A 27356-nucleotide genomic window follows, 5' to 3' on the forward strand; every position below is an offset into this window, starting at 1 on the left:
CGGATTTCCTGACACCATTTTTGTCCCGGGCGTTAGCGACAATGGACGGGAGACATGGCTGTCGACAAAGCTGGTTTCGGTTATTATTGCGATTTCTGAGAGCTAAGAAGAGATTCAAGCGAGCTTCGCTGGTTCGTTAGTTGTTTGTTTTCTTTGACTCGACAGCGTAACCATTTTGTATGTCGTGGCGCGATGCTTTTCCGCGGAGGATGCTGTATGTACATAGGGCTGAGCTGGAGATCAGCGCGCATGGTTGTTGATAGCTGTTATGCATGATACATAGTCAAGTCTAGGCGGCTCAGATCTTTTATATCAGTTTGTGATTCGGAAACTCCTCGATGGCGGCATCGTAGTTTTATATTTATTTTCTCTGCAGCGCATTGCGACTCGATCGTGAGTGGCCAGATGTAACAAAGACAGGAGCTAGCACTCCATTTGAGGGGGGAAGGATCTGTGGGACCAACGGCCTCGACGTCGCATCGGTCGATGACAAAGAGGCTCTCGTTTCCCTAGTAATGGTATGGCGATGCGCCAATGTAGAAGGTATTATCAGCTCGAGCTTGTAGAGTGGCAATGCAGGGTGTTTCGTACGCAGAACTCGCCAGAATGCTGGGGTCGACTGGTGATATCAATTGCGTGCTTGAATTATTTTTTGACCGTCGAATAGACTGAGCGTAACGTAGACAGATGAAATCGGCATTGCTGTGACATTGGGGGTACTCATAACCCAGGGGACCGGGCCTTTCATGTCTTTGATGAGTAACTGTCAGGGAGATAAGTGCGCAACCTCCTCCCAACCTAGGTGTTCTTTCGGAGCAGAATAAAAAAAAAAATCAAAAGACGGAAGGCCATGTCGTCAGCGCCAGAAGTTCCATGCCTCGGCGCTCAACTGGCCGCTAAGGCGGCAGAAGCTCCGGATATCAAGGTATTCCCTATGTTTGCTTCGGCTGGCTGACACTCGCGCTCTATCAGTAGACGCAGGAACCGGTGTAAGTGGAAGATGTTCGAAATGTATGGATAACTGATGGCGCTAACCAGGTGTGTTCGCTGAATAGGAAGTCGAACTCGTGGTCCGCGACAAGGACTTTGAAGAAGCCGTCAACGTCCTTGCGGACGATGGATTCAAACTGTGCGACAACCCGAACTATGACCAGCTCCCCGACTAACGGGGTAACCAATATTACCGGCTGGTGACGAGGCCACAACTTCTGGAAATGCTGGCATGGGACAAATTCCATCTTGTTGCCGACGCCCATTTCCACCTCGACATCACCCATGAACCATACACGGCCCTATCGCTGTACAAGAAAAGCAGGATCCTGCGGTGGTTTCCGGTCTTGGAAGATGATCCTCAGGACAGTGACTCCAGCTTGGTATGGACCTCAACTTCTGCTCAGCTGCCTGCGGCTCAACACGAAAGGCCCCGAGCCTTGTGGGACGTGGACCCAGTTGCACCCGGTGCGGATGTTGAGCCCAACAACATTCTGCGAAGCCATAATCCTGCTTATCTGCCGGGACCATGCTCATGTTGGAGGCCGTTATCACCATTGGTGCAAGATGTGGCGTTGCCTTATAGAAAAGCGGGTGCAGTTGATAGGCCAATAGGGCCTGACTTTAGGGCAATCTGGCAACATTCTGAAGATATATGGGTGCACAAAACGAGTAAATTATCGCCTTGTAGGACACTGTACAAGGTTCGCGCGGAACTGTTGGCAAAGAGTGAGCTCACGGAGGAAGAAACCCCCCCCCCAAAACTGGATCAGCTGGCGATGTGGGTGGAGGAGAATGAGGATTAGGGAATGGGGGAAAGGTTGTAGATGCGTCGTTTGGTATTCTGCTGCGCTGCGCTTTGTTATCGAGATGTGAGACACTCGTTCAAATTCCACATTGAATTGACTCAATTGAGATTGCTACGCATCAGTGTCTACGGTTTTGCTATTCCTATCTGAGCATTGCTCACAATGCACTTATACCAATGTTCACCTCCAAAGGCTGTTCCTCTGGAGGATATCGTTGTCGGCACAGGAAACGGGTTTTGAGGAGGGGTCGCGCAATGAGAAAGATGATCCGAAACTCCAGGTCGCCATCCGAGACGTGCAGTTCATCCTGCGTATTCTTCTTTCCGAGCGGAAGCCCGCGTTCTGGAAGCTGTAAAAAAGCGGCGTAGGAGGGTTGCTCTAGCACGAAACTGTCTCTTATCTGTACACCAAACTCTGAAGGTGTGGTCAAATCAATCACTTCGCGAAGCAGCTGCCCGTCTGCTTTGTCTAGTCACCTGACATGCCTCCTCCTACCTATGCATGACGGTTGTAGAAGTACTAACTGGCTGGAAGTACTTGTATATATCTTCCTATGTAACTAACTCTGCTACAGACCAGTCTAGCACGATGGCTGGACCAGCTTGGCTCAAGCTCACAAGTGCACGACCTGTGAAATGGGCACAAGCCGACCTTGAACTTGCCGCTTCACCACGCCGGGATACCCCTTGTGCCTTCATGATCTCTCTTCTCAAGACAAGACCGAATGGCTCAGACCACGACGAAAACCGAGAATATATTATAAACCTGAATTTATTGATCAGGTAATAGGGGACGTATATACTACCATTTCGACGATTTCTCTTGCAATTGTGTGGGTCCTCACCGGCTATCGCTTGCAGCAAGGTCCAACCTCAGGGAGTGAGCGGTCTATTCCGACTCCCCAGCTATATCGAGTTCACCCGTAAACTCCACTGCACCGAACTGAGAAGGAACCCGAATTCAATTAAGACGCCTCGCGCTATGCACATGAAAATGGAAGATAAGAGGAAATAACAAAAAGGAAGAAAGTGTAGGGTGAAATCAGAACGATTCTATAGAGATTCCGATCCACCGAGAAGGTATTGCGGGCTCGGCCTCTGCCACCTCTTCGTCTTCATCCTCGAAATCGTAATCGTAAGGGCTGAACTTGACCTGACTTCCTTTGCGAGGGGGTAACCAGACCCGTGCTCGAGTGGGAATGTCGTCGCGGAGTTTGCCTCGGCGTCTCATGTTCATCTCCAGAGCAGCCATACGCAGAAAGTCGCTGTTTTCTCGGGGCTCTCGCTGGCGAGACATTGGCGGCATCTCGGGGTCAAACGGCGACGTATGCTGACGACGGCTTTTAGAGCTGGAATACTGAAAGCGACCTTTCCGACATCCGTGGCGCCCAGAGCGATTGTACGTTTGCATTTGAACTGAGATGGGGCAATTGCGGGAGTCAGCGGATTCATGCGGTTGGTCCTGATAGCTATACATCTCCGCAGGCGAAACCATGATTGGGTTCAAATAGCGGCGCAGTGCTGGAGAAGGCGTGTCATCCATCGGAGGAGGCCTCCGATCATCAGTCAATCCAGGGGAAATAGTAAACAACGATCGAGTCAGCAAGTCGTCGGGTTGAACTGAAGGTGACGCAAAAGTGGACACAGTTTGCGCTGCCGATTTGATGGCCCGCAGCGAAGCCGTCAAGTTAGACTTTAACGAGCCCAAGCGCGTGAACGATCGCGAGGAAACCAAAGATTTGCAAGGCGTATAGTCTAGTGGGGATGACCGACAACTGGTGGTTAAGTGTGCATCCTCAGAGTCTGACCGATCCGAGTCGAGCAGCGGGTGATTGGAAGCACAATTCTCGCAGTTGGATGGGCGCCGGCGCCGCAAGTTCCTCTCAAATGGGCTCCGCTGACCAGACGGAGTGAACGGTGTGGATAGACTAGATGGGGTTTCTATATCGATATCCAAAGACGGCAGAGAGTCGGCCGAGATAGAAGGCGCAGAGTATGAAAGACTTTCGCTGTCACAGTCGCTGGAAACAAAAGACTTGTCGTTCTCTTCCGGAGGGCTGAGTAAGATATCCAACGTCGAGTTTCCCGTGCCGTAGAGCAGTTGGTCATCGAGTCCGTCCATGAGCAGCTTGCTGAAATCCTGCACGTGGTTCCCCTGAGGTAGTTTCCGAGACTCACGAGCAGCCCATTTCCGTCTAGGGACGGGTATCGCGGTGGCTTCCAATATAGATGCGATAGATGTCGGCAGCGGCCGGTCACCCAAAGTAGATGATGAAGACTGGCGAGTGATCCGACTTCTTTTCGGGGTCCTTGGGTCTCTCCTTGTCGCCTGCGCTTGTACAGGCGTCATTCTGTGACCCCGTTTGGGAGGTATAACAACAGGGCTTGTGTGGTTCCTCTGCATATTATATTCTGATGGTAACTGAATCGCCGATTCATCCTCCTGCGAATCCATCTTGACCGAAGGCTTCGAAACAGGGAAGTGCTGTTTTGACGGCTTTGGCGAAGGTACAGAGCTGAACAGAAAGCTCCGGGGGACCATCATGACTGCTTCTTGAGGCCGCAAACGAGATTATTGGAGGTGCGTTCCAAGCCTGACGAGGCACTCTGATCGAGGGTCTGGGCGAGATACATGGATGGGGTGGGAGGAAGGCAGAAAAGAGGTGTCCGTTTGACGGACGTTCAAAGTATAAAGTCAAAAAGGAGAGAGAGCAGGGTGGGAGAAGAGAACGAGAGCGAGAGGTTGGCGGTGATAATAAATAAAGGTCCACTATCGCGAACGGCGGGTGTGTTGGCACAACGTTAGCGTGGAGGCCCGATGCAGGAAGACCACTCCAACTCATGCAGGCACGCGACTTGCAGATGTATGACTGACTCAAAAGGCAAAGAAACAAATGCAGTCACCACAGAGAGCGACCTTCACGATGAAAGAAGCCGAGTGAAGGCCGAAGGATAGGAGACTAGGGAGTGAAGAAGAAGAAGAAGAAGAAGAAGAAGAAGAAGAAGAAGAAGAAGAAGAAAAAGAAGAGTAGTGAGAAGGAGGGATTGTTGGCTCAGCCAAACATGACAGGGCCGGATAATCATGATCTCAATCTCAATCAGAGCCAGAGAGATAAGGATCCCGTCACACCCGACCCCGGTGGATCATTCTGGTTCTGACGCCTGCCGTATTGCGGTTACCATTATTCACGAGTGATCGAATAATGCGGCTGTCATTGGCCAAAAGGTACTGCGCTAGTCTCCTTCTGTTGTAACCTCGGCAAAGAAGAACCTATCGTGACAGCACAGTATATATTACAGTATCGACGTTTTGCACAGTGGGAGAAAGATGGGGAAAAGGAGAAACAAACAGCAAATTAGCCCAACTCTTCAGCAAGAGATTCCCCACCGAAGAACATTCTTCTTTTTCTAGCCGACCGCTTGTTGCGCAAGAAGATCGACTAACCCTTTTAGGGCTAATTTGCTACCTTGCTGGCGCCTCAGCAAAGCCTACGTGCCCAACCTCCCTCACCTCTCTTTTCCTCTGCCTCTGCGTCTTCGAGCCTTCGGGACGTCAAATACTCCGTACGAGGCCACTACTAAAGCAGGGGCCAAAGAGGCGTCGTTTGCAGCGGCTCAGTGGTCTTGGCTGGGCTTCGAGTCATCTGATCACGGTACACACAGAGTGAGATACTCGCGGTGCATGCTCGTACAACAGCCCCCGATCCAGAGCTGAATGGCAAAAGCAAGCACTGCAGCACCTCAGGGCGGTCGAAGGGAAAGTACCTCGACTAGGCATACTACGGCGAGTAGCACGAAGGTGTGGTATGGAACTATGGATCATGCCTGCGGTAGTATAGTAGATCTCTGCGTTCGGGTTTAGTGAACGGAGCAGCACGTGCGCAGTTCCTCCGTTGATAGGTAGGTATGCTGACCCAGGTTTGAGGATTGATGTACGCTCCAGACTCATATTCTGAAAATTTCTTGTGCTCTCACTGAGAAAAAGTAACAATGCCCCTGAGCTACCTGAGAGATCCATGGTGGGCGACGATGTATAAGTAGCGAGTTGACCAACCGGAGCGGCGGCTTAGTCAGCCAGCTTATCGGATCAGCCGAGTGCGAGAAATGTGGGAGCATTAGTATCACGCTTCCAGTTCGACCACGGCACCCTTATCTCTCCTGCACTGCTATCTTGCATGGAGTCCCTCATCCAATAACCGCTCTTCACGGCCCAGCTCATCATTGTCGCATCCTGTCTCTGAAACGAGTACAGGCCCCTCTAGCGAGCCCATCGAACTTGGGAGTCGGCCTCTTCCCCTCTCCAGACTCCAACGCTGCCGGCCTCCACTTGCGGGTCATGGATGACAACCGTGGGGATATCATTCGACCCTGCTGAAGAAGATTGTAAGTATACAGCTTCAATTGTTTGTTGAATCACTGGTCAGCCTATCGCGCCTGCCCTTATACAGTGCCGCGCCTTACTATCAATTATCCCATCCAAGAACTACTTTGTATGCGCCTACCTAACGCATCCACCTATCGCATTCTAGATCTTCCCGCCATTCGAAGATAGCTTTTCGATGACTTGCGCGTACTTTTGAATCCCAAAGCCGCTAAGAGCATCCCTTGTCCTCTTCCCTCGTCGTCTTCGCTTTCCTCCACAGGAAACCACGGCAAGCGTCCTCCGTTGCTAAGCATGCGCTCTCCTGATCCGACGTTGTCACCGAACATATCTTTTTGGGCTTAATCACCATGGGGGATAAGCTCAACTCGGAACCATTACCCGATGGGTCGCGGGGGAAACACTCCTCGAGGAATCAGGGGACAGATACGGAGAATGCCCCTACATCGAAACGACGATGTGTCAGCACTGCGTGCATTGCCTGCCGCAGGCGGAAATCAAAGGTAACGAGTGATATTTCCGAGGTATTTCGACATTAGGAGTCTAACCGTTTCCAAGTGCGATGGAAACCTTCCGAGTTGCGCCGCCTGCTCCTCCGTCTACCATACAACTTGTATGCCACCATATCCCGACAAGACTATGGCGATGGTGTGAACTTGGCTAATATAACTCTCAGGCGTCTATGATCCAAACTCAGATCATCGGCGGAAGGGAGTTTACAAGAAGGACACTGATACTCTGAGAACGAAAAACTCGACTTTGTTGACATTGATCCAGGCCCTCCTCAATTATGAAGAGGAGGACGCTTTCGATTTGGTCCGCCAGATCAGGTCTTGCGACAACCTGGAAGATGTTGCGCAGTCCCTCATAAATCAGGAGAAAAAATCCTCGGGCTTGTCCACAGATGCCACTCTAGTCGAAGAAGATACCGCATGTCAGACAGATCAGTTCGAGTCCGAATTGGCCGGAAAGATGAGCAACCTCGTGCTTGACGGATCTCGGAAATTCATCGGAGGAACGTCTAATCTCATCTTTTTACCTCCTGGATCTGAACTCAACGAGTTCAACTCCGGCTTGGACATTGACCTCGAGTTAGAGGGTTCTGTAACCCAGTGGACGAGGGTTACTGACGATGAGCGGCTTATCAACCACCTTATGACAATGTACTTCACATGGCATTACCCATTCTTCACCACATTGTCCAAGGAACTCTTCTTCCGCGACTACTATCGTGGAGTGTCGGGTCAATACTGCTCTGCCTTGCTGGTCAATACGATGCTGGCTTTAGGGTGTCACTTCAGCTCCTGGCCAGGAGCTCGTGAAGATCCCGGAAACTCTGCAACCGCCGGAGACCATTTCTTCAAGGAAGCAAAGAGGCTTATTCTTGATAACGATGAGCTTGTCAACGCAAAATTATGCACCGTGCAAGCTCTGGCACTCATGTCTGTAAGAGAGGCCGGGTGTGGCCGTGAGGGTAAGGGCTGGGTTTACAGTGGGATGAGCTTTCGCATGGCGTTCGATTTGGGCTTGAATCTTGAGTCTTCTAGCCTTGTGACACGAGATCTTAGCGAGGAAGAGGTGGACGCTCGACGCATCACCTTCTGGGGCTGCTTCCTCTTTGACAAGTACGGTTCCTTGAAACTTGCGCGCGAAAACTACTAATCCGGTCAGATGTTGGTCAAATTATCTCGGTCGTCAGCCGCAGTTCACAACCGCAAACACAAGCGCCTCGAATGCCGATATTCTTCCAAATGAAGAGTCAGCCATATGGTCCCCTTACACTGATACGGGGCATAGTCGGGAATATGCACAGCCTTCCCGAACAAGGGCAGTTGCTGCTGAAATCTCCAAATTGTGCAGGATCAGCGGGGATCTAGTTGTGTACTTCTATGACCTCACTCCTACTGAGAAGCCGCCTTCCAAACAAGGTGAGCTGAAAAAGCTGAGCGAGATTCACACCAGGTTGGAAGCCTGGAAGAAAGGCTTACCGAAGGAACTCGAACCGCGAGAGGGCCAGCTTCCCCAGGCACTCCTCATGCAGTAAGTTAATTGATCAAATATTCGATAGCTGCAAGTTTGAGCCTAAACCACTGACTTCGCTACAGCATGCTCTACCAACTCCTCCTCATTCACCTCTACCGTCCCTTCCTCAAATACACCAAATCAACTTCGCCGCTTCCTCAACATGTTTCACCTCGAAAGTTATGCACCCAGGCGGCTGCCGCAATCTCAAAACTTCTTCGACTCTACAAACGCACGTATGGGTTTAAGCAGATTTGCAACATCGCAGTCTATATAGCTCACACAGCGTTGACCATCCACCTCCTCAACATACCCGAGAAGACTGCCCAACGGGACGTCATATACGGCCTGAGGCATCTCGAAGAAATGGGAGAATCCTGGCTGTGCGCTCGGCGGACACTCCGAATTCTCGACATATCCGCCAATAAATGGCAGGTCCAACTGCCCAAAGAGGCTGTCATTATCTTTGAACAAACGCATGCGCGATGGGGCTCTTGGGGTCCATGGGACCAAGCAGGATCACCCTCGAGTTCCTCAGAGTCACCACCAGTCGTCAATGCTCAGCCTCAGGTTTCCGCCAGCCATCTTTCTCCTCCAGCAAGACATACTGTGATGGAACCGCCTCCCAACTCTGTAATCCAACCATCTCCTCTCCCGACGGGGCCTGTCGGATCCCAGTATGCAGCCGTGCCTTCTATTCCTTTCTCAGCATCCGCTATGCGCTCTGCTCAACGGACCTTTAAAGCCCAGCTCGCACGGAGTGAAGCCCGCCAACCAGAGCCGACTTATCTGCGACCGGTTACTCCCGGTTACGGTCCTGTTTCTTCAGGTCAACTTGCGCCACAAGAAGCTTGGTACACACCAAGCGAAGCGCAGTTGCGCACGTTGAGTGCTCGCCACAGCATGTCTAGTACGCCTGCTGAATCCCCGTTAACTGCATTTGATGCCTCGGAAAATCTGGTCGAGGAGAGCCAGGATTGGTGGTCCCGTGATGTGAACTCCTTGAATATTGGAGCCGACGACTGGGCACAAAGCTGGAATAACAGTCTTGCAAGCACATCCCCTAACTGGCGCTTTGAGAACAGTCTTTCGAGCATTCCCTCCACGTCGGGACCTGTACCATCACAGCCGGCCAGGATCATGCAGGTGCCTGCGGTTCCTCCTAACCTACCACTACCCAATCAAAACCTAAACCCTCCTGGCGGAAGCAATAACCTAGGAAATGTGCCACCAGGCTTCCCCGGAAACTTCCAGCGATAGCAGGTCTATTGTACGGCTGCGAATAGACGTTCCTTCTTCATGATTTCAATTCTGGGTGCCAAATGGCCCGCATGTCCCTTTATATTTTTCGTTCGGTGTGACTCACTCCATCATTCTTCTTTGCCTGCCTTCCCGCGGGCTCCATTCTGCCCCAGGCATAACATGTACATATCATGTCTCTTTTCGGTATATACCATTCTTCATAGGTGGTCATTTGTGGACTTGAAAATACTGGTTGGCGCAGTCTGTTTATGACATATATACTTCAATCCAAGATGGTTGACGTCTGGATAGGCATGCCTACCCTTTTGTGGATCTTAACACTTTACCAGATACCCAGCGAGACCGTCCGGAGTAAGCCTCGCAAGCATGTGAAATCCAAAGCAACTCTCATTCAGGCACCCGAAGACTTTAGTAAGACGCTATTACAAACAACCAGGACTTAGGTAGGTAAAAAATGTAAAGCCCAAATGAAACCTATGCATGCATCAATGCGAAACCACTAATATTTCATCCCGTAAAACAGAAAAAGAAAATCGGAGCACGCGAGAGAGAGAGAGCAACGTAGACTAGGTGTTAGGAACTTAGTATAGATATCTAATGTAATGTCATCTCGTCAACATCAATTCAAGTCAGTTGCCGTTCGTTCGTTGAATATATGCGGATTGCGGGAACTAGATAGGAGGATATACGCCAGAGAGACGCCGTAGCGAGGGCAGAAAGAAAAGCCAAGCCCAGCCAGAGGATGATGGGTATGATGGGATAGGTAGGCCGGTATGTATAGCGGGGGAAGATTTTTTAAGAGGAAAGCCGGCCCCGAAGGGGAGAGGATATAGAAGTAGGAATGATTGGTATCACTATTATGGGCGTTGTTGGCGAGAGCAATTCATGAGACGAGTTGGGGGAATTAGATTGACTCACCAGAAAATAATCGGCAACCGGTTTCTTCGCAGGCATACCCCTTGTGTCCTGCGCCGCGGCCTCAAACACGCGGTATCTCCTTCCAGGGCTGCGCAGGGGCGGTTTGTTGACAGCACCAGTTAGGATGCCATTACTCCGGCCATAGTCTCCGTTACTCCTGGTGACTGTGCCACCGTTGCTGGTGTCCTCGCCTAGCTCCAGGATGGCGGCGACGTTTCCGCACCGGTAGCAGTAGTTTGGGGCTGACCAGACGGTGACGATGCCGCCGTCGAACATCTCCTTGTAGCCCTCCATGACGAGCTGATGGGCGCGCGCGATGAGTGAAAGATCGTTCTTGTAGTTGAATTGTTTGACGATGTCTGCGCCGAAGAGAAAGCCAGCACCGCGGGGGCTCAACCCCCACCCGTCGATTTCGTCGGGATCGGACCAGAGGAGGTCGCACATTGCGCCTTCGTGAGGGACCTCTTGTTTTCTATCTATAAGCCGGATCTTGTCGACTGTGTCGATGAGCGGCGAGAGACCGCCGTGAACACAGAGCACCGCGCCGGTTCTGCTACCACCGTAACTGCCCGCTCCGCTGCCGGACGCGCCCGTTCCTGCTGGGCCGGTTCGCGTAGGAGTCTGACCCCTTGAGGGTGACGTGCTCCCGTTATCTAATGAGGCCCCTTGTCTTGGTCTATAAGAGCTCATGGTAACCTCTCCTTTTGAATTTAGCACCTCTGTCTCGAGCTCGCCGTCATCAGCCGTAGACATGGTTGATTGCGTCGTATCGTTGTACACTGGTCCCGTCGGCTCCAGCTCTGCACTTGCGCCAAGGACCAAAGCACCCAGCGCTAGATAGTCAAACACCTCACAGCAATACCTCCAAACATTGGCGCTTCCGTATTTGCGAATGCACTCGTCATAAAAGCCGTAGACTGTCGTGATCTGTCGGGATTCATGGTTTCCGCGAATCAACGTAATACGATCGGGATAGCGGACCTTGAGGCAAAGGAGTAGGAGGAACGACTCTAAGGAATAGAAGCCGCGGTCGACAAAGTCGCCCATGAACAGGTAGTTCGTGTCGGGAACATCCCCGCCAACGCGGAAGAGCTCCATCAGATCATGGAACTGACCGTGAATATCCCCACATATTGTAACTGGTGCGTCGACGCAGACCACATTTCCTTCCTCTATCAACAGTTCGCGTGCCTTATAGCAGAGTTCGCGGACTTGGGCTTCGGGGATCAAGCGACAGGCGCGCAGTTGGGCGATTGCCCTAGTGAAAGCAAGCGTTAGCTGGGTCGGTTCGTCAATCAACAAAAGGTTGCTGCAAGATACCTATCGAGGTCACTCATTTTAACACTGCGCTTTGCTTCTATGATGGCAGGCCGCCTGAGGGCAGGTTATTCTGTGGGTCCTGAGCTCTCGATGGGAGACGGCGGGGAGACAGTGCTTGGAGATCCGGATGGGAAAGAATGGTCCACTACGAGTGTGGAATCGGGGTGATCATTTTCTTCTCATCTGGTAGGCTCTGTGAAGTATATACAGAGGGGGAGAGGCAAATGGGACGCGGAAAGTGCGCAAAGTGATGACCTGCAAAGAGGCGTCGAGGGTCTGCTGATGGGAAGAGCATCTCTGCGCGCCTCAGGTTCAAGGTTGCCCAGCCTGAGTCGCGTTTCGCCGGGCGGAAAGCCACGCAGCCAATGACAGGCACTACAGATAAGATTAGATTTGATCGCCAAGACTAAGCCGAATTCTCCCCTTCCCAAGTTCCTCCCGACTCCGGACGGCTTGCGGCTCGCTCTGGACCTAGTCTCCCTCCCTACTGCCATTGAACAGGCCACACCTGTTCGGGGCACAGTCTGACCCAGCTTCTGCTGATACTTTTCTCTTTCTTCGCAAACAGTATTTTTTTTGCCCGGTGTTTTCCTGTGTCAGCGTGTCGTTAACGGATCAGCCCACCTACAGAGCCCAACCCATCCAATGCCGACGCGATCCTCCTAAATCCACTACAACGACAGTCAATCGTCTCGCCAATCCTTTGAATCATGCCTCCACATCTGCACCCTCGGTCGCAGTCGACCAACGCCCTTTTTGCCGGCACCTTATTAGCATCCCTTCTCGTCGTCGGCATCCCTCATGTATTTCCTTGCCCTGCCCCTCGTCGCACATTTGCCGATTCCGAGATGATCATCGGACCGGACGGCCAACAAATCCAAAGAGTACGAAGGAGGAGGAAGGATGTCGGTGCCATGACACAGGAAGAGAATCTACTCCGGCCTTCAAGCACATCGGCCGAGGACGAGATCTCAACGTTTCTACAATTAGAGGAGGAATCAAAGCAATTTTCTAAAACTGGACGCGAATGCCCTGTACCAAAACCAACTGGTATTCTAGGTGACATGCTGGGGCTCTCAGACCGGACCCCTGCGCAACCGTCTCAGGGAGAGGGCCGACAAGCAGATTTCGGATGCCAACGGACCCAATGATCTGAGGGAGGTATCTTTGGACTCTGATGAATTGGGAAGAGGCCTTATGACTTGAGCCAATATGAGCATTGCTGGCTCAATTGTACCTTTATGATGGGGCTCAGATAACCCATCAGAAGGATCACGAGCGATATACCCTTGTACATTTATGTATCTACTACCATTAGACCCTGATCTGTTTCTTTACGAGTGAACTTGTTGTTAGAGAGACTACATAGGGTATAACAACCATAAATAGAAACAATGAGCATGACGATTCGCGTCCTGGTCGATGTCACAAAATACCACTGTAATCAAAGTTGCCCGCTAATCCAGAAAATGACAGCTATCATTGGCCCGGGCCCGGACCAAATAAAGCCGTCCAGACCATCTCCCCGATTGCAACAGAGCAGATCCTCCTCCTCATCACCAACATCAACAATGGGTTTGACACAGCTGGCGAGCGATCTGTGCTCGAATTCAAAGTACACAAGATGGATAGCTGCCCTCCTAAACCTCGGCGACGGCCTCCTCTGCGCCCTCATCATATGGAAAGTGCCGTGTGAGCTACCCTAGCATAGACACACCTCAGTTCCCAGCTTTAAAACCAATCCCAGCCATGGCAATCAAGCTAACACGAGCACACTGCACCAGATACTGAAATTGACTGGACCACATACATGCAGCAGATCAAATTATACCACGCCGGAGAACGCGACTACACCCGGATCGAAGGCTCAACAGGCCCCCTTGTCTACCCAGCCGCCCACGTCTACAGCTACTCGCTCCTCTACCACGTCACCGACGAAGGGCGCGACATCGGCCTCGGTCAGATAATCTTCGCCTTCCTCTACCTGATCACTCTTACGGTCGTGATGGCGTGCTATAGACGAGCTAGGGCTCCGCCGTATCTATTCCCTCTACTCGTTTTGTCGAAGCGGTTGCATAGCGTTTATATGCTGAGGATGTTTAATGATGGACTTGCGGCGCTTGCTATGTGGGGGACTGTTTGGCTGTTTATGAATCGGAGATGGGCGCCCGCGGTTGCGGTTTGGTCGCTGGGACTTGGGGTTAAGATGACTCTTATTCTGTTGGCGCCGGCGGTTATGGTGGTGCTTGCTTTGGGCTTGAATATAGGGTCGTGCATTCAGTTGGCTGTTTTGGCTTTGGGGATTCAGGTTTGTGGCTGCCAGTGCATTGGGATCTACAGGGCAACTGACATGAGATAGGTTATGCTTGCGACACCGTTTCTGCAGACGAATCCCAGCGGCTATTTTGAGCGCGCTTTTGAGTTCGGAAGGCAGTTCATGTACAAGTGGACCGTGAACTGGAGATTTGTGCCGGAGGAAATCTTTCTATCCCCGCGGTTTTGGTGGGGTCTGATAGCTTTACATTTGCTGGTACTGGTTGTCTTCGCGATCACGAGCTACCCGAAGCCGTCCGGTACCGACCTGCCCAGTTTTGTGGGCCGCTTCTTGACGGGGAGACATCGCGGCGTCGCGCTGCATCCTTCGTTCATCATGGCCGTGCTATTGTCTTCCCTCGCCATTGGCCTGCTGTTTGCAAGGTCGATGCATTACCAATTCTTCGCCTATCTCTCTTGGGCAACTCCTTTCCTCCTCTGGCAGGCTGGTTATCATCCAATCCTCATATATGGACTGTGGTTGCTGCAAGAGTGGGCTTGGAATGTCTATCCGAGCACCAATCTAAGCTCCGTCGTTGTCGTTCTCTCACTCTGCGCCCAGGTGTTTGGTGTCCTTAACAACAGGAACCGCGCATTTCCCTCTTCATCATCAATTCCAAAAGCGAAAGAACATGTTCAGTGATCGAAATTGCTTGATAGTGGTAACAACGTTCAATTGGTCGGTCCACGACGGTTCTGCAACGGCCAGGGGTTGAAGACAAGGTATGCTCAACTGCGCTCTGAACAACCAGACGAGGCGCGCGGCGAATATTCGGCCATCTTCAATTCACGTTAAGCATCCGATTCGTCGCTGGAGGGCATTTTTCCGACGTTGGATTCGTCTTCGTCGTCAGAGACGGCAACGGGCTGTTTCACAAATTCTTTGGGCCTTCCCCACTTGTTAGAGATGTGCCGACAACCAGAGTTCTCGCTTACTTACCAGTAATGAGTTTTGCGCCAGGCCTTTTCATCCCGAACGATGTTGACGATCTCTCCCTCAAGCTTGTTGTCACGGCTTTCCAGAGCGTTGGTGTCCACGACGACAAAGGAGCCTCGCTTCATCCAGATGGTCGACCGGAATTTAGCCGGCAGCTCTACAAGGGCCTTCCTTTTCGAGGGAAACTGAACCGAATAAATGTTGTTTCCTGTTGCTTTGATAACGCGCGCAATCTCTTGCCCTTGTGATAGTTCATCAGGCGGGAACAAGGTTTCTTCGGCCGTCGCAAGCACTTTGCGTCTCGGTGGAGGCATTGCAGGGATATCTGCCGTAGATCGAAAGGCAAAATGTTCAATTCCTGAATTGCGGCAGCTGATGTATACTGTATGTCGGACACTGCGAGATAACGTGCGCTTCAGACCTCACGCCTTCACCCGCCATGTCTAGATATTTTGACTGTCACGTGGACGCTAAACCAAAAATAGACATCGAAGTGTCCACAGGGTATAGATGTAACAGAGTAGACAAGAATCGATTGTATAACTTGACTGAGCAACAAAAACTTGAGATGTTCAGTATGCAGACGTTCAAGTATGTAACGCTGTAGAGTTAGCTTTCATCACCAGATGACATCTCGGAGTTAGAAGCTGCATAGCCGCACATGACCCTTGGATGCATTCACAGATTCCAAGGGACGGTATACTGTAAGGGGCGGTGATACTGGACTGTACCCGGGCCTCTGAACACAAATGAAGCATGATCAATTGGGTTCTGGCTTCGGTACCGTCGGCCGTATGCTTCTCGCCTCGAAAGCCTGCAGCCAGGGATGTTCGAGGCCCAAAGAGGGGTTCTTAAGCTGTCATTCATGGAAGTAGGCTCCGGAGATCCCTGCTGAGGGAACGGTTATGGACATGGTTCAAGGTGACGAACCCTTCCCGGCTCAAAGACTGAGATAAGAACTTGGATTCTCAATAAACAATTGCTTCTGTCTCAGGTTTCCGCGGGATGCTTATTGTTAAGGCAAGATCCTTTGATCCGCGAGTAAACCTCCCTCCTTCTCAGGCACGCGAGAGCATTTCAAGATAGAGACCCAGCAGGAAAAGGTCCGAGAAGCCAATCTAGCACGATCTGCGAAGTCTGGATTCCTCCGGCACACACAGCCTGGCACAGTGGCAGCAGGGCAGCTATACGCCCATGGACGCCTCTCCCAGTGCTTTTCTATTCCCAGTTGTCTGTCCCACACAGCCTCTTACAATAAATTCTGTGAATGTGGATAAATAAATCATCGGTCTTGCCACGGAGTTCTGAGAAATCCGGCCTCATTTCGTCATCGACTGACAGGAGTGTCTCACATGTGTCAAGGCCTTCTGAGGATTCTTGAATGTTGCAGGACTGTTACTGAGGCAGAGTCAGTCGGGCTCCCCTCTCTGCTGCACTGTCAACAAAAGCCCCGCGACAGCTTCCGCCTCTTCTCGCTCTCCCAACTCCACATTCCAAACCTCCCCTCCCCAAATAATCCCGCCCAATCTGCTGCCCTCCTACCTTAACGGCTTCATCTAGCCCCTTTTTTCGTTCTACAGAGTTTATTGTTCTTCCTATTTTATTCTTTCCTCCCCTCTACCCCTCTTTGACCGGTCGCTTTGTTGCACCACCTTCGAGTCCGTTCCCCGACCACTGCCTCCCCCCTAGGTTAGGCCAACCTCATTCACCATGGACGGGGACGAGCTCATCGCCTCGGTCTACCGCAAGATCGAGCGGGAGAAGGCCCTCATCGCCGCGGCCTCGAATATGCGACAGTCGACCGATAACCCCATGGTGCAACAAAGAGTCGATGCGAACATTCGGGATGGTCGGAAGAACATCGCCTATCTAGAAGAGAAGATGAAGGAGCTGCAACTGCGTCAGATAGAACCCGGTTCGCCTGTCGACAAACGCTTACCACCGAACCCTGATGGCGGCCCCGCCCCTCCGCCCAAGGACCTTTCAGGCTACGGTGATTCTGCACAGTACCCGCAGCCTGGGGCCGGATCTATGCCGTCAGGTGCTCCTTTCAAGGACCCCCGGCCTTTCGCGCCTGTTCCGAAGGCTCGCCCGAATTATACTAAGCTCGGTAGGTTGACACCGATAGATCGTTCATTGCTCGTATGCAAGGTACACGGACAATACTTATGCATATCTTCTCTTAGACCTGATTAAATATGATACCCAATACCTTGGACCTAAGATCCAGCTCATGCTGTCCCAACTTGAGTTCAAGCTGAGTGTCGAGAAACAATACAAAGCGGGCATTGAGAAGATGGTTCGCCTGTACCAGGATGAAGGCGATAGGAAAAGTCGCACAGACGCCGAGGGCCGACGGATCGAAAGTAACCAAAAGATTCAGCTTCTAAAGCAGGCCCTCAAACGATATGAAGATCTCCATGTCGATATCGAGTCGGCAGATACTGCTGATGGTGCGGAACCCCTCGGCTTGTTTGTGGTATATCCTTCCTTGGCTGACGCTGATTGTTGTAGACGAGAGTTTAAGCGCTCCGAACCTGCGCAAGCCCCTAACCGGTCTTCTGACAATGCGTATTCAAGCCGTCCAGGACGTTGACCATGCGACTAGTTCGAGATTTTCCCGAGGTCCCGAAACGTTCGTTATCGTGAAGGTTGAAGATACCATAAAGGCCAGGACGAAGGCGACCAGATCCGACAGATGGCAGGATGAAACCTTCACACTCGACATCGATAAGGCCAACGAGGTCGAGCTTACAGTCTACGATAAGGCTGGCGAAAGACCCACCCCAATCGGTATGTTGTGGCTGCGCATTTCCGATATTGCGGAGGAGATGCGTCGGAAGAAGATCGAAACCGAGATCAATGCTTCAGGCTGGGTTTCTGCGGATAAGATGGGCCCCGGCGGCGGCCCTGGACAACCCAATCCTGCTGGACCAGTTGGTGCATCTCAATATGGTGCCACTGCAGGCTACGGCGCGCAGCCTGGAGCAGAGGGCCAAATGGGCGCTACTGGTGCCCCGTTGACGATTGATTCGTGGTTTGCTCTGGAACCCGTGGGCCGGATTCATATCTCGATGAGCTTTGGTAATCATACCCTCTATATTGACTTTGCTGCCCTCTTTGCTAACGAGCCTCCTAGCCAAACAACTGAAAGACCGACGACCGTTCGACATTGGTCTCAACCGACAAGGTGCAGTCCGACAGAGGAAGGAGGAGGTTCACGAGAAGCAGGGTCACAAGTTCGTCACTCAGCAATTCTACAACATCATGCGCTGTGCTCTTTGCGGCGATTTCTTGAAATATGCTGCTGGCATGCAATGTGCCGACTGCAAGTATACTTGCCACCGCAAGTGCTACCCAAAGGTTGTCACCAAGTGTATCAGCAAGGCGAACTACGAGACCGACCCCGACGAAGAAAAGATCAACCACCGCATTCCGCATCGCTTCGAAGGATTCTCCAACCTCTCCGCCAACTGGTGTTGTCACTGTGGTTACCTATTGCCTTTTGGACGCAAAAATGCGAAGCGCTGTTCAGGTAATTCTCGACTTGACTTCTCGTACGACCCGAAACACTAACGATTATCTTTTTCAAACAGAGTGCGGTCTTACTTGCCATGCACACTGTACGCATCTCGTACCCGATTTCTGCGGAATGTCCATGGAGGCAGCAAATCAGATCTTGGAGACTCTTATCCGCCACAAAAACCACAATAAGTCCCCATCTGTCAGCTCTGGCTTAAGCGGGAAGACGCTCCGGCCGGCCGGTGCACCTCAGGATTCAGGTCATGCTTATCCTAAGCCTGTCGAAGGTCCGTCATCCTACTCTCAGCGACCACCTTCTTCCGATGCAGTGAGTGCTGCAGCCACTTCTTATATTCCCCCAGCATCGCCCACTTCCGCACGGCAGCAGCACCCCCCACGAACGTCTTCAGGTAGCCCCGCTGCTACTGCTGCCGCAGTCGCGACAGGGTTGCGTACTCAACAGTCGCCTGGTAAGTAGTACTGTTCCGCAGCTTTTTCCAATCCTCGATGATTCGGCGAAGATTAACCTATGGAACTCTAGATGCCGGCCGGCCTACCCAACCCCCGGCTCATGCCCATTACGACCCAGCTGCCTATGCGTCTTATCAGCAGCAAGGCGCCATGCAGCAGGGCTATCAACAAGCCCAGGCGATGCAGAAGGTCAATGCACCAGCACCTTACGGCATGCACCCACCACAACAGCAGCAGCAGCAGCAACAGCAGCAGCAGGCTATGCAGGCTATGCAACAGCAGGTGCCCATGAAGGATGTCGAAATTCCCCAGCAACCGAAGATCAGAATTGGTCTGGACCACTTCAACTTCCTTGCTGTTCTCGGAAAGGGTAACTTTGGTAAAGTTATGTTGGCGGAGACCAAGTCTACACACAAGCTATACGCCATCAAGGTGTTGAAGAAGGAGTTTATCATCGAGAATGATGAAGTGGAGAGCACTAAGTCTGAGAAGCGAGTCTTCTTGATTGCCAACAAAGAACGTCATCCCTTCCTTCTCAACTTACACGCCTGTTTCCAAACCGAAACTCGTGTTTACTTCGTTATGGAGTACATCAGTGGTGGTGATCTCATGCTACACATCCAACGGGGCCAGTTTGGTCTAAAGCGAGCACAGTATGTACATCCCTTATGCATTGTCATTCGTGGCCAGTGGCTGATAAATCTTTACCAGGTTCTACGCAGCAGAAGTACTGCTGGCTCTGAAGTACTTCCACGAGAACGGAGTCATCTACCGTGATCTGAAGCTCGACAATATTCTACTAGGCTTAGACGGCCACCTCAAGATTGCTGATTATGGTCTCTGCAAGGAGAACATGTGGTACGGGTCTACGACGAGCACCTTCTGTGGTACACCAGAATTCATGGCACCTGAGGTATGACTTTACTTCTTTCCCGCTTCGGAAACCGTGTGCTAACCCTCGTAAAAGATCCTTTTGGATAAGAAGTACGGCCGAGCAGTTGATTGGTGGGCCTTCGGTGTGCTTATCTACCAAATGCTTCTCCAGCAATCTCCATTCCGTGGTGAAGATGAGGACGAGATCTACGATGCCATTCTTGCAGATGAACCTCTCTATCCCATTCACATGCCCAGGGACTCGGTTTCTATCTTGCAGAAGCTGTTGACGCGCGAGCCCGAGCTCAGACTTGGGTCTGGCCCCACGGATGCCCAGGAGGTCATGTCTCATGCCTTCTTCCGGAACGTCAACTGGGATGACATTTACCACAAGCGAGTCCCGCCGCCATTTATGCCTACCATCAGCAGTGCAACGGATACTAGCAACTTCGACCAAGAATTTACCAGCGTCACCCCTGTGCTTACTCCAGTGCAATCAGGTAAGGCCCCATCCTGGCTAATTCTTACGGCCAATGCTAATGTTATCATAGTTCTCTCCCAAGCTATGCAGGAAGAATTCCGTGGCTTCTCTTACACTGCGGATTTCGCCTAGTTCAAATATTCCCTTCAGCGAGATGTTTATGTTTGAATTTGTGTCAAATCGCGGCTTCTTGGTCCTGATGATTGCCTTTTGCATTGAAGAAAAAATGATCATTGCACATGGATACCCATACGAGTTTTGAGAGCCGATCTGAGTGGTCTTCTCGGGAGGGCGCAAATTGAGAAAAATGGTGGGTGCGGTTCGGGGAAGGTTTCCTGTTATTCAACGCGTGTCTGTCCTTGTAATGGATTGCTAATCTTGCCATTCAAGGAATGTAACTGTGCTTTATCATCTAACCATACTTATCTAATCAAGCTGTATGACTTAATGGAAGGAGTTGTGCACCTAGCACCGAAGCAATGGTCTATAGAACACTGGATACTATCACAAGATACTTAAAGCTCCCCGCGGCCAAAGGGTTCCAGCCCTCTGCTAAAACACTCTTGTGGTTGAATAACAGCCACCAACAAGCCGGGCGCAAGCAATTGTGGTTCAAGCCCGAGTCCTGTTTGTCTTTGACCGGTTCAATGCCAGCGTTACTTCTTCTTGAAAGGAACAGTAGCTTTCACCCAGGGCATTCCAAGGTTGCCTTCCCCTCTTGGTACTTTCTTTCTCTCCATGAACCTTGCCCTCCCAACCCCGCGACAAAGAAAACAACCGCAAGCGGCATAGCAATTTGCGTACGGAAATAGCATCTTTATTCCCTCACGATACAAAGACTCGACGGGGATCATAACTGACATCTCTCCAACGTCTGCCCGATACCCTTCCCAGCATAACGTCCCACGAACCTACGCCAAACCATCCATCATCCAATGCGCAACATTTGCGTCTCGACCAACACAGTTATAATCCTACCACCATCGACGCCAGATCAAGATGGCACTCATGGCACATCTATCTTCCAGCGAGGATGAGCTGCGGAGTCTGACGTATCAGGTTAAAATTTCCCCTGCAGCAAAAGCGAAGAATCCATCTGGTTCTGTCTACATCCCGCAGAAAGATGGCCCGAACTCACCAGAGGATGACTTCGTCAAGCCAGTGCCTAGTGCACCGAAGAGGAAGCTTGAGACGGGATCATTCGCAGATGAACCTTCGCTTCTACCGAAGGATGTGTTTCCTCCTATTAAGAAGTCTAATTTCTGTGAGCGCTTTGACACTAATTCTTTTGCCTCTTTTTAGGCAGCTAATATAGCGACCTCGTTCACAGCATCGTCGACCACGTCGGGCGCAAGCAGTAACACCACAGACCACGGGAAGACCAAGAAGAAACCAGTAGCCAGGAAGTCACCCTTGCAGCGATTCACCTCATCCAGCGGTTCCAGCGGATCTAGCATTCAGAGCTCGCTTTTGCCGCCTACCCATACAATACGAAGGAGGTCCGCACTGTATGAGGAGGACGGTGCTTATGTCACTGACAGTGACGACGAGGATAGAGAAGATCTTGACGATGCATTCGACGTTACTGGAAATGAGAGGGCAACAGTTGTCTTTGACTTCGACCGAGAGCGCGAGAGGCGGCTGGCAGTTGTTGTCAACATTCCGGAGGACAGATACACCGAGAAGGAAAGGTCTCTCTTCTTACAGCTGGCGTTGCGCGGGTTTGAGCCGCTCGCGCCAAAGCACTGGCAGTTTGACTTCCCGACATTGCCAGATTCCTTGTTTCCTGAATCTGGGAAAGAGCAGTCGGAGCCCATCATCAAACTATCCAAAAGTACCACATTCCATGGTAAGTTTTTATTCATCTTGTTGAACAGCTATCCTTCTCATCGCTTATTTGTTATCCAGCAATCAAAACACTCGGGACTCTCCTCTCCCTCAGTGGGCGCGTGAGGGACTTCAGCGTTGTAAGGGATTGCGGGTTTGTGGGTAGAAGACCCGAGATCGTTATCAAACAGACTATCGTTAAATACATCCGATGGGCCTTATTCGACGTGGACCTTGAAATTGGTCGTGAATCAACCCCGATACACATAATACACGCACAAAGAAAGCACGAGACGGTTCACCATGCGCTAGAGCGTTTGAACAAAAGGCTGAAGAAGCTCGCCATTCGGCACCAAGCTGCCCTAGCTGAAACATTTGGCACAAGTATTGGCGATCCTGAGGGCAAATACGAGCCACCCTTGCTGATTGGATTCCTCATCTGTGGTCCGGTCGTTGCTATCGTGACTTTTGACTTGGAACTCATGAAGGGCACGCCGGAAGATGAGGAATTGGACGGCAAGTTCTTCTCACAGTTCGACTTCTCAGAAAGAGGCCAGGATCTATGGAATTCCCTGGCTGTTGCTATTGTCGTCATGCATATTCGCAACATGATGGTGCAGCTTTCACAGAACAACAATTATGGTGAATACGTCAAGATTGCGAGAAGCAGTGCGGTGAGTGGAGATCTTTAGGATTGTGATATTTGTTGTTGCACCTAGGGCATACATTGGACTTGCCGTTATCTAGAATTATATATTTTGGACATATCACCCCGAGTTTCTTTTTCTTTTCTTTTCTTTTCTTTTTTTTTTTCGCCCTCTTTCCGGATACCTACTCGACTTATCTCAATCAATGAACCAAGCCACCACATAGTAAATGGGCCAAGCTTCACTAGATGCGTAAATTCGTCTAATTTCGGTGGTCTGGAGTTTATCGAGATAATTGAGGGACGACACCAGCAAATCACGTGATGGCTATCGAGATCGACGAGGTCCCGCCGACTGTATCTACTCGTTCATCCCAATTCATGTGAGCCTGATTTCGCGATGGATGCAGCAGACGACCGAGAAAGCAAGCTCCAGCGTGCATCTGGCGACCTCGTTAAGGAATTTCTAGAAAAGTTACCTTCCCTGTTGTGGAAGCCACAACCCAACCAAAAAGGTACCCGAATTCCTCGAAGATGGACTTTGGTCTCAAAGACCGAAAGGCTCGTCAACCTTGTAAGATTTGCGTCAATCTCTGCTTCGTTGACGGATACCCCATTGCTGATCGTTCAACTACACAGCTGGAACCTTTCCAAGAGTGGCCGCAGTTGCTTGATCCGCACCTGCAGTCACTTCTCCCTCCCCTTGTTGATGCTCTGTTGGCGTACCTGCTGTCGCAACGAGATCAATATGCTACGAAAACGGCCAGCCAGCAGCCAAGGGCCCTCTACCCTTTACCAAGGGCCATTTGCAGGCTCCTCTACACCTTCTGTAAGGTTCGAGGGGCCAAGGTCATCACCCGGTTCCTGAACAATGAGCCAAAATACCTGGATCCTTTTCTACGAGCTTTCATCGAGTGGGATGCCGCTCAGCCAGATGACTCTTCTGAAAGTATTCCCCGACGATTGGTGTGGGAAGAACGCTACATGCTACTAATTTGGCTCTCGCACTTGTTGCTGGCGCCTTTCGATCTGTCTTCTATGTCGTCCAGTGATATACCGGTACCGTATCCCGAGACAGGACCTCTCAAACGATTAACGCCACAAATGCCGGCAGTAGCGAAGTCTCTACTGTCGGTGGCACTAGCTTATGTCGATGTAGCAGGGAAGGAGCGTGAAGCTGCCACAATTCTCCTGGCGCGTCTTGCCCTGCGCCGGGATATGCAAGCATTGGGAATTTTGAGCTGTCTCACTGACTGGGCATTTACTGTGCTTTATCCACCTGCGGCGATTGAACCGTCAGCCGTGTATGCGTACATTGGAATGTTATCTTTCCTTGCGCGTTTAGCTGGATCCGGCCAAGCCGAGGATTTCGCGCCTCACATTATGCCTGTGTTTAAGCAGACTATGCGTCTTGTGCAAGGTGATACCGAGGTATCCCAGGTGATTTTGTCATCTGCCCTAGCTCGCAAAACTATCACCAAGATTCTTCGGTCTATCACAGTTATGGCTCTTTCACTTAGAGACAAGGTCAGCAGTTTAGTATCTGATGACCAGCTTTCATACATCCTGGAAGATGCAATCGATCATTTCCTGAAATCTCTGGCCGACAAGGACACGCCTGTACGATTTGCGGCAAGCAAAGCGCTGAGTATCGTGACCTTGAAGTTGGACCCAGACATGGCTACCGAGGTCATTGAAGCTGTTACTGGCTCCTTGGAAGAGAATATTCTGTACGAGAAGAGGGATGGTACGATTATAACACCGTCTGCGGCGCGACATATTGGAACGAGCTCGCTAAAGCAAAATTTAAGCGCAGTCGATGCTCAGAGATGGCAGGGTCTCATCCTCACCCTGGGCCATCTGCTATTTCGCCATGCTCCACCAACTCACCAACTGCCCAACGTACTGCAGCCGCTTGTTTCAGGCTTAGACTTCGAGCAAAGGTCCTCCACTGGGAGCTCCGTTGGGAATGGCGTTCGAGATGCCGCATGTTTTGGGATATGGGCCGTATCGCGCAAGTACACGACCAAGGAACTCCTCGCAATAAACCGACAGGCCATTTATTCATCTACTGCGCAAGCCGATGTCAGTGTTCTTCAAATGCTCGCCACCGAGCTAGTCTGTGCTGCTTGCGTGGACCCGTCTGGCAACATTAGAAGGAGTGCTTCTGCTGCGTTGCAGGAGCTTATTGGTCGCCACCCCAACACGATCGTGGAGGGAATATCAATTGTACAAATCGTGGACTATCATGCCGTGGCACGTCGCTCACGCGCTATGATCGAAGTTGCGAAAACCACAGTTGATCTTAGTGTTCACTACTGGAGCCCGCTGGTCGAGTCATTGATGCAGTGGAGAGGTATTAGCTCAGCAGATGCAGAATCTAGAAGATATGCAGCAAAGGCGCTTGGAGTCCTGAGTACTCAGGAAGGTAGTAAGACCGTGCGCATCATCCTTCAGAGATTATTAGACAAGCTCTATAGCATCCCTCGCAGTGATGTTGAGACACGGCATGGATGCTTGCTTGCAGTTTCCTCGGTTATTGATGCGTTCAACGCACTCGAGACATCTACCTCGAAGACACCCAAAGATGATACCCTGAACATTGCTCAGCAGATATCCAAATTTTGGGAAATCTTCGGTTCTCCCATGGGACCTACTAAGGACGACCTGACTCTACAGACATCCCGCCCTGAGCTGACTGCTGAGGCATCATCCTGTCTGATTTTATCACTTTCTCAGTCGTCACCTCGTGCCCAGGAGACCCAGGGCTACACACTTCCGGCCAATGCGCTTGAGGAAGCCTGTAAGACGCTTATGCTTTGCCTCTCCAGAAGCGACGATATATCGATAGCAGCGTCATCCAAAGCGATATCTCAGCTATGGCAACTACTGCAGCTATCGAAGCAGGAAGAAATATTACAGGAGTGGTTTTCACACCTTCGTGCCACTCGAAATTTGCCAACCGGCCGTGGACAAATCTCCGTCCTTGGCTCCATCTTCAGCAAGCTTAGTCCGGCTGATACTACTCGAGAATATGTCATTGAAGAGCTTATAAGGTGTGCTGAGAAGGAGGAATTGATTGAAAAAAGGGTCGTGGCCGTCAAGAGCTTCACCGCGGGAGTCTTACCACATATCGGTATGCAAGTCCACGGAATGGCCGAATGAGGAAACTGACAAAGACACAGATGTAACAGGGGCCGTTGCAAATAGCCTCATTGGCTTCCTGAATGATTATACGACAGACAGACGTGGTGATATCGGGTCCTTGATTAGACTAGAAGGTATACAGGCAGCCAAGGTTGTCCTGCAAATCAAAGCCAGCGGCACCAACCCGTCACACGTCCAGGACATTGTCGGCTGCCTCTGCCGTCTTGCAGCAGAGAAGCTAGACAAGGTCCGTCTTGAAGCTTGGCTTTGCCTTCAGATCTACTGGGAGTCTGATAGTGATTTTCCGCCATTGCAGAGGTATGAGTTTCTATGTATGTCTGCTTCGCGGATAGCATAGCGTGCTAATTGTGACAGGCGCTATGAGCACTTCAGTCAAGTATCCTTGACTGAGTATTTTGTACAACTGCTAGAATTGCAGGTCATCGACTGGCTACGCCTTCCACTCTTCCAAGGCCTCGCTACTTCCGCCGTTGCCGGCGCAGAGGGACTCATTCGATCCACCCGCTCGGCATTAATACAAAGTATCAATCAACAACCCGTCGAACGGCATCCGGAAATAGCGACAGCTATCGTCAATGACGTGCTCCTCATTCTAAACGAGAAGCTCCCGGATGATCGTTATGCAATACCAATTCTGGAGACAGTGGCCTTCTTGATAGACGGCTATGTATCGTCCGTTCCTGAATTCCAGGACCTAAAGTTCGTCGATACCGCCGTCACTGTATTCCCCTCTCACCCTTTACTACTCGCTGACACCGCTGCTCAGCCTTAGGAAGTTGTTCGTCGCCGTTCAAAAAGCCCATTTCAAGACCTCGAATATAGCCCGGCTTGAAGCTGCGATCCGGGCATACGCGCCTCTTTCGAGGATGGAACAGGTGCGGGCTGACGTACTGAAGAAACTGACCGGGTTGCTTTTGCATCCATTCCCGAGGGTATGGGACCCCTTTTTCCAGATGAGTAGCTTTTCTAACAAGGATTAGGTGAGGACTATCGCGGCAGAGTATCTGTTCATGGAAACAGGTCTTGACTTGGTGAAGCTGGAGGACTGGTCGAGTCAGCCGACGAAACTTAAGGGTAAGGTCGATGAGGTGAGGGGTTTCCTGGCGTGTAAATGAGTGTAGGGTTACATAGCTTGAGGCAGATAGAGACAAAGCCAAAACAATAACAGGAGACAAAAAAAAATTGGAGTGCATCATCCGTGAATCGAACACGGGCCTCATCGATGGCAACGATGAATTCTACCACTAGACCAATGATGCTAGTAGTTGGAGAAGCTCTAAATCTTTGGCACTATAGAGAAAGTCTCACAGTGACCATATTTCCATCTTGTTGTCACGTGGTCAGTATTTAAAGCGGCAAGTATCCGTCGGAAGCTGGATGAGACCGAGAGCAACAGTATAACGAAAGACAACACCG

General features: G+C 51.1%; 10 protein-coding genes and 1 non-coding gene across 11 annotated transcripts; 7 read left to right on the forward strand and 4 right to left on the reverse strand.

The window, feature by feature from the left end:
• The first annotated feature begins 884 nt into the window (after positions 1-884).
• BDV17DRAFT_255838 (uncharacterized protein) lies at positions 885-1786 on the forward strand. Its single transcript, XM_073756986.1, has 2 exons — positions 885-989; positions 1056-1786. Exon 2 carries the CDS (start codon positions 1276-1278, stop codon positions 1603-1605), a length of 330 nt encoding a protein of 109 aa, XP_073618345.1. The 5' UTR covers positions 885-989; positions 1056-1275; the 3' UTR covers positions 1606-1786.
• A 926-nt stretch (positions 1787-2712) lies between these two features.
• BDV17DRAFT_238807 (uncharacterized protein) lies at positions 2713-4530 on the reverse strand. The gene has a single exon (XM_073755908.1). The coding sequence runs from the start codon at positions 4341-4343 to the stop codon at positions 2841-2843; it is 1503 nt and encodes a 500-aa protein (XP_073618346.1). The 5' UTR covers positions 4344-4530; the 3' UTR covers positions 2713-2840.
• Positions 4531-6529: 1999 nt separating this feature from the next.
• BDV17DRAFT_288587 (putative C6 transcription factor (NirA)) lies at positions 6530-9461 on the forward strand (the record flags this gene model as incomplete). Its single annotated transcript, XM_073761442.1, has 5 exons — positions 6530-6682; positions 6738-6792; positions 6856-7804; positions 7851-8219; positions 8285-9461. 5 exons carry the CDS (start codon positions 6530-6532, stop codon positions 9459-9461), a joined length of 2703 nt encoding a protein of 900 aa, XP_073618347.1.
• Positions 9462-9888: 427 nt separating this feature from the next.
• On the reverse strand, positions 9889-11975 carry BDV17DRAFT_238819 (serine/threonine-protein phosphatase). Its single transcript, XM_073755909.1, has 3 exons — positions 11703-11975; positions 10383-11640; positions 9889-10318 (listed from the first exon to the last, which is right to left on the reverse strand). Exons 1-3 carry the CDS (start codon positions 11717-11719, stop codon positions 10316-10318), a joined length of 1278 nt encoding a protein of 425 aa, XP_073618348.1. The 5' UTR covers positions 11720-11975; the 3' UTR covers positions 9889-10315.
• Positions 11976-12160: 185 nt separating this feature from the next.
• BDV17DRAFT_255861 (uncharacterized protein) lies at positions 12161-13126 on the forward strand. Its single transcript, XM_073756987.1, has one exon. It carries the CDS (start codon positions 12413-12415, stop codon positions 12851-12853), a length of 441 nt encoding a protein of 146 aa, XP_073618349.1. The 5' UTR covers positions 12161-12412; the 3' UTR covers positions 12854-13126.
• Positions 13127-13273: 147 nt separating this feature from the next.
• On the forward strand, positions 13274-14658 carry alg3 (dolichyl-P-Man:Man(5)GlcNAc(2)-PP-dolichol alpha-1,3-mannosyltransferase; the record flags this gene model as incomplete). Its single annotated transcript, XM_073761443.1, has 3 exons — positions 13274-13394; positions 13487-14010; positions 14062-14658. The coding sequence occupies 3 exons, from the start codon at positions 13274-13276 to the stop codon at positions 14656-14658; spliced, it is 1242 nt and encodes a 413-aa protein (XP_073618350.1).
• A 149-nt stretch (positions 14659-14807) lies between these two features.
• BDV17DRAFT_288590 (putative eukaryotic translation initiation factor eIF1a-like protein) lies at positions 14808-15266 on the reverse strand (the record flags this gene model as incomplete). The annotated part of the gene is made up of 2 exons (XM_073761444.1): positions 14808-14904; positions 14956-15266. 2 exons carry the CDS (start codon positions 15264-15266, stop codon positions 14808-14810), a joined length of 408 nt encoding a protein of 135 aa, XP_073618351.1.
• A 1315-nt stretch (positions 15267-16581) lies between these two features.
• pkcA (protein kinase c) lies at positions 16582-20605 on the forward strand. The gene is made up of 9 exons (XM_073755910.1): positions 16582-17062; positions 17139-17405; positions 17467-18036; positions 18092-18487; positions 18549-18944; positions 19016-19598; positions 19657-19858; positions 19913-20318; positions 20370-20605. The coding sequence occupies exons 1-9, from the start codon at positions 16663-16665 to the stop codon at positions 20429-20431; spliced, it is 3282 nt and encodes a 1093-aa protein (XP_073618352.1). The 5' UTR covers positions 16582-16662; the 3' UTR covers positions 20432-20605.
• A 600-nt stretch (positions 20606-21205) lies between these two features.
• BDV17DRAFT_238958 (uncharacterized protein) lies at positions 21206-22915 on the forward strand. The gene is made up of 3 exons (XM_073755911.1): positions 21206-21563; positions 21630-22148; positions 22208-22915. Exons 1-3 carry the CDS (start codon positions 21299-21301, stop codon positions 22816-22818), a joined length of 1395 nt encoding a protein of 464 aa, XP_073618353.1. The 5' UTR covers positions 21206-21298; the 3' UTR covers positions 22819-22915.
• A 254-nt stretch (positions 22916-23169) lies between these two features.
• On the forward strand, positions 23170-27195 carry BDV17DRAFT_255868 (tubulin-specific chaperone D; the record flags this gene model as incomplete). Its single annotated transcript, XM_073756988.1, has 6 exons — positions 23170-23346; positions 23412-25908; positions 25958-26237; positions 26295-26639; positions 26707-26872; positions 26921-27195. 6 exons carry the CDS (start codon positions 23173-23175, stop codon positions 27053-27055), a joined length of 3597 nt encoding a protein of 1198 aa, XP_073618354.1. The 3' UTR covers positions 27056-27195.
• Positions 27129-27199, reverse strand: BDV17DRAFT_t38. The gene has a single exon. It is a non-coding gene; the product is annotated as a tRNA-Gly (tRNA).
• Positions 27200-27356: the final 157 nt, after the last annotated feature.

Source organism: Aspergillus undulatus (genome assembly GCF_047715775.1).
Source record: "Aspergillus undulatus strain CBS 261.88 unplaced genomic scaffold BDV17scaffold_9, whole genome shotgun sequence".
NCBI classification, from domain to species: domain Eukaryota; kingdom Fungi; phylum Ascomycota; class Eurotiomycetes; order Eurotiales; family Aspergillaceae; genus Aspergillus; species Aspergillus undulatus.

Bases quoted from the DNA above. Each gene is read 5' to 3' on its own strand.
- BDV17DRAFT_255838 (XM_073756986.1), top strand. From the start codon at position 1,276: ATGAACCATACACGGCCCTATCGCTGTACAAGAAAAGCAGGATCCTGC.
- BDV17DRAFT_238807 (XM_073755908.1), bottom strand. From the start codon at position 4,343: ATGATGGTCCCCCGGAGCTTTCTGTTCAGCTCTGTACCTTCGCCAAAG.
- BDV17DRAFT_255861 (XM_073756987.1), top strand. From the start codon at position 12,413: ATGCCTCCACATCTGCACCCTCGGTCGCAGTCGACCAACGCCCTTTTT.
- pkcA (XM_073755910.1), top strand. From the start codon at position 16,663: ATGGACGGGGACGAGCTCATCGCCTCGGTCTACCGCAAGATCGAGCGG. The intron at 17,406-17,466 runs GTGCGGAACCCC...TGATTGTTGTAG, and splicing joins GTCGGCAGATACTGCTGATG to ACGAGAGTTTAAGCGCTCCG. The intron at 19,599-19,656 runs GTATGTACATCC...AATCTTTACCAG, and splicing joins TTTGGTCTAAAGCGAGCACA to GTTCTACGCAGCAGAAGTAC.
- BDV17DRAFT_238958 (XM_073755911.1), top strand. From the start codon at position 21,299: ATGGCACTCATGGCACATCTATCTTCCAGCGAGGATGAGCTGCGGAGT. The intron at 21,564-21,629 runs GTGAGCGCTTTG...CCTCGTTCACAG, and splicing joins TATTAAGAAGTCTAATTTCT to CATCGTCGACCACGTCGGGC. The intron at 22,149-22,207 runs GTAAGTTTTTAT...TTTGTTATCCAG, and splicing joins CAAAAGTACCACATTCCATG to CAATCAAAACACTCGGGACT.